Consider the following 4,147-nt stretch of genomic DNA (forward strand, 5'->3'; position numbering starts at 1 on the left):
ATATTAGATGATAATAATAAAAATATAAACAGAAATTATCATATCAATGAATGCAACAGGATGGAATAGTGACATAATTACCTCAGAATGAAAGTTGGCTTAGATATGAAAATATTCTTCAATTTAAACAACCAAGAAAAGATGCACACAGATTATATTCCTTTTCATCCAAATTACTTGACCAATCTTTTTTCTCAAAATTCCATACATGATACACCACCTTTTGAATTTCAATATTATAATTAGAACTATCTTGTAAGTTCATATATGAGAGGCACTACCAATATAGACTGGGAAATTAAATAATCAAGGTTGCAAACTCCATAATGTCAAAAGTGAATACACAACTAAAGCCAAACCTTAATCACCATTCATGAAATACATGAGAAAGGAATGAAGAAGATAAAAACTTATTCGGTATGCTGAAGTAATTTAGAACAATGGAAACTAACCTTATCGTTTAGTCTAATTGATCAGGTGCCATCTCATCCAAAAGTCATCAGACAACTAACAAAAGTAACCCCTGCATTTCGCAGACCCACAAAAGCATTTCTTTTTCTTCTGGCCTCCTTTGAGAGGTAGAACTGTTCCATAATCATAAGTTAACTCCATCATAGGAGGAATATGTCTAATTGCATAGAAAGCAATGTGGAGATCAGATTCATTCTTATTTTCCCGTATAACTGGACGCCACAATACATTTGGGGAGCAGCTGTGATTCATAAACCGAGCCACATTCCCTTCATTTTTTGCTGATATATAGAGAGGGGAAGGGATCTTTGGAGCTTCAGTATCAGCTGGGAAAATTTCCAGTTGCGGATAAATACGAGTAGAATCGAAAATGTAATCATCTTCATTTTCACTGCTAAACTCATCAACTCTAGCATTATCTATGACTTCCCCAGCATACTCGCATATGAAAGTTCCTGCACGAATAGGATCCCAAGACCTTAGACCCCACCCTTTATCCTTAGTTTTGAACACCTCCAAACGAAATTTCAAGCCACCTTGGGAGATCCTGTTCCGGCAATTAGGAGGGCACTGACAGGAAGGACCACACTCATATATCACAGACTTCAGATCAGCAAGCATCCCATTTGCAGAATATTGGAGATAACCTCCGTTCTTTTGAATACAAGGACAGTTATGGTTGACAGCTTGGCATCCACCAGTACAAGAACATCCACCAGAAGATTCCAAAGGGGCAGTTGGCTTCAAATTCTTGACAGATGGGGAGTAAGTAAAATATGCAGGGCCTTTCTCATTATCAACATCATTCACAAGACAAACAGGTAGATTTTCTGCCCCGGAAGTAAGATCAGGCAATATAACTCCAGTTCTTGTTACAGTTTTATCAGTCCACTGTTGAATGGATTTCCATATCATATATGCTGCAGGCTGCCCGGGCAACCTAGCTAATTTATATTTGAATACATTGAAACCAGATTTTGCTTTCTCTACCCACGAATCCTGGATCTTGTAAAGGCCATCATAAACATATACCTTACCAGTTGGATGTGCTTCATCTCTCAAACCCTTAATTACTCTCACATCATTACCTCTATGCAAGCTCTTTTCCAGTGCAAGATTACCCCTTTCAAGCTTTTGGTCACTTGCTCCTTTCTCCCGATTAGCCCCACCTTGGCCACTGTAAATCAACACATCACCATCCTCTGCATTATCTTCATATCCTCCAGAAGAGACAATACTGACAGCTAGTGGTTCTTCCTCTTGACTGGTTTTGGAACCAATGTAATCAATTCCAGCCATAGATGGAGAGTGTAATCCAACGAGGCACAATTCAAATCTGAAAAAGAAGATATCCCCAATTTCAACACCAGGCACACCTCCAATACGTTTCTTGCTATTTGCCCTAATCCCCTTGGTCATCATAATGTTGCCAGCCTTCAGATCAGGCCGCTTTGCTCCAGCAATGTCCCTTGATGTCTCTTCAACTTGTCCAAGCTTTCTTCGCATAACTTCATATATCATAAGTGTATATGTAACTGCATCCCTACTACCATCAGGTTGTTTTAGAACATCAAAGACAATAGGATTAATTGAACTGAGAATATCATTAGCCACTTGATCCAGATCAACCACTGCAGTACCTCCAGGACGCCGCCCCCTTGGTTTCTTCTGTTTAGTGCGCCTCCCTTCCCCCGTTCCATCTTCAGCATCAACGTCCTGCACCTCAGCATAGGCATCTTCATCTGTTAACTGTCCACGAGTTCTGCTATTTTTTCGTGATGAACCCACATCTCCATTTGGCGTCCTAAATGAATTAATTGGAACTGCGGCTGATATTGGGCCCACACGTTGAGGAGCCGGGGTTTGTGCGGTTTGTGCATTCTGTTCAGATAGCCTCTGCGACTCCGGGGAGATGAAGAACGGGTAAAAGGGCGCAACGCCAGAGGGGAAAGGACCTGAAGGAGAAACACAAACAAAGGGTGCTCCACCTTGTGGATTTGAAGAGGAAGAGGGATTTGATGGCGAAGGAAACACAGGAACAAGAGTTCTCAGTGGCTTAACATTCAAAACCCTAGACTTATCAATAGACCCAGGTGGAGGAACATTGCCTTGACCTAGATTGTGTTCCATTGATACGATTCAGTAGCAGTGATTCAGAACCCACCAGTTTCAGTATACACAGCTAACAAGGGCAAAAGAGGAAGCTAACAACTTTTAATCTCTACTATGTTCAGATAAATCAAGGAAATGGTAGAACAGCACAAACCCGGTACAGAATCACACTACAAGAGAAAAACAGAAACAAACTTTCGAGTCAAGACTGTGAAGAACAACACATTCCTGCAACATGCAAGCAAATCCAGATTCAGATATCATAAACAGAACAACATGGAAACTAGGCAAATGCGAACAAAAAAAATTTGAAAAAAAGGTTAAGTTTGAGCTGGACGAAAACGAAACACTAAATTTTGTCACAAACAAACCCCCCCCCCCCTACCTAAGAAAAAACGCAGATTAAACAAAAGAAAAATCTCAACGACAACAAAAACAAGCGACACGACCAACCTGAAGGAAATGAAAATGAAAAACGAAACGGAAAGGAGACTCGGAAATGCAAATTCTACATCATAATTCTGGGGAGAATCGAAGATTCCTCCTCGGAGCTCAGATCAGATCAAGAGGTTTCAAAAACGGGATAAAAAATTTTCAAATTAGGGTGCGAGAGCTACGAGATTAGGTTGAGAAGTTCAAAACTTTGGGGTTTAGAGCTAAGAAATGAACCAAACCATACCTGAAATGAGTCTTGAAGATTTGGCGTGAGCTTCGTTGAGCTTCGGTTTGAGTTTAGTCCCTGAAAGTTCTCTAAACCAAAGCTTCCTCAGTTCTACAGAGGAGAGAGAAAAATTAATAAAAATAAATAAGAGAAAGAAAATAAAAATGAGAGAGGGGTTTTGTGTTTCAGTATTTCTGTGTATGTATCTTTATGTAAGGTACAGTCGAAAAAAGAAATTTATGTTGAGGTGAGCATGATCACGTGTAAGTGAGCTGCACGGAGTTCATGACGTCAGGGATCAGAAAGATAACGTGGCAATATGTGATTGAATGTGACAGTGAGAGTATAGTGGTGAAGCGGAGCATGGTGATTGGGGTTGCACGCACGCTCTTCTTGGGCGAAGCCGAATGGATCAGATTTGGATGCAATGAAGCGAGAGGAAGTACAAAAAAAAAAAAAAATTATAAAAATAAAATAATATTATAATTATAAAAGATTAGTTTTGTTTGATAAACATGTCAAATCATTAAATTTTTGTTGATTTTGTTAAAAATTTAATTAAATTATCCAAACTGTCAAACCACTCTTATTTTTTTTATTATCTTCAATCTTTCAATTTTCACGGCCTCTTCTTTTTCAAATATTGAGCATCACTGCTGTAATCACTTTTAGAATTAAAATAGTTACACCACTATCATTATACCATCACTACAAAAAAAATGAATATTGTCAGATTTATCGTCAGATTTAACGTCAGCTATTAGCGACGAATCTACCGATAGATCAGGAAATAAATTCATCCGATAAAGATGTTACCGTTGGATTAGATTTTTCCCTAGTAAATGTGCCGGTGATATTTGGAGGGAAGAACAGGAAATTTGGTGCATTTTGATAAATTTGCTG

General features: G+C 38.9%; 1 protein-coding gene across 2 annotated transcripts in view; it reads right to left on the reverse strand.

Annotated features, from left to right (window-relative positions):
* Window positions 1–3,465, reverse strand: part of LOC107604714 (histone-lysine N-methyltransferase, H3 lysine-9 specific SUVH1) — a 5,155-nt gene extending 1,690 nt beyond the window's left edge. The window contains exons 1-2 of one of the 2 annotated variants that reach the window (XM_016306366.2): window positions 3,263–3,465; window positions 453–2,753 (exon numbers count right to left, since the gene is read on the reverse strand). In XM_016306366.2, coding sequence (XP_016161852.1) covers window positions 508–2,601 — 2,094 coding nt within the window. In that variant the 5' untranslated portion in view covers window positions 2,602–2,753; window positions 3,263–3,465 and the 3' untranslated portion in view covers window positions 453–507. Of the gene's footprint in view, window positions 1–452; window positions 2,812–3,262 lie in introns of both variants that reach the window. The other variant, XM_016306365.2, reaches the window with a different exon arrangement.

The sequence above is a fragment of the Arachis ipaensis genome, chromosome B06, assembly GCF_000816755.2.
Source record: "Arachis ipaensis cultivar K30076 chromosome B06, Araip1.1, whole genome shotgun sequence".
NCBI classification, from domain to species: domain Eukaryota; kingdom Viridiplantae; phylum Streptophyta; class Magnoliopsida; order Fabales; family Fabaceae; genus Arachis; species Arachis ipaensis.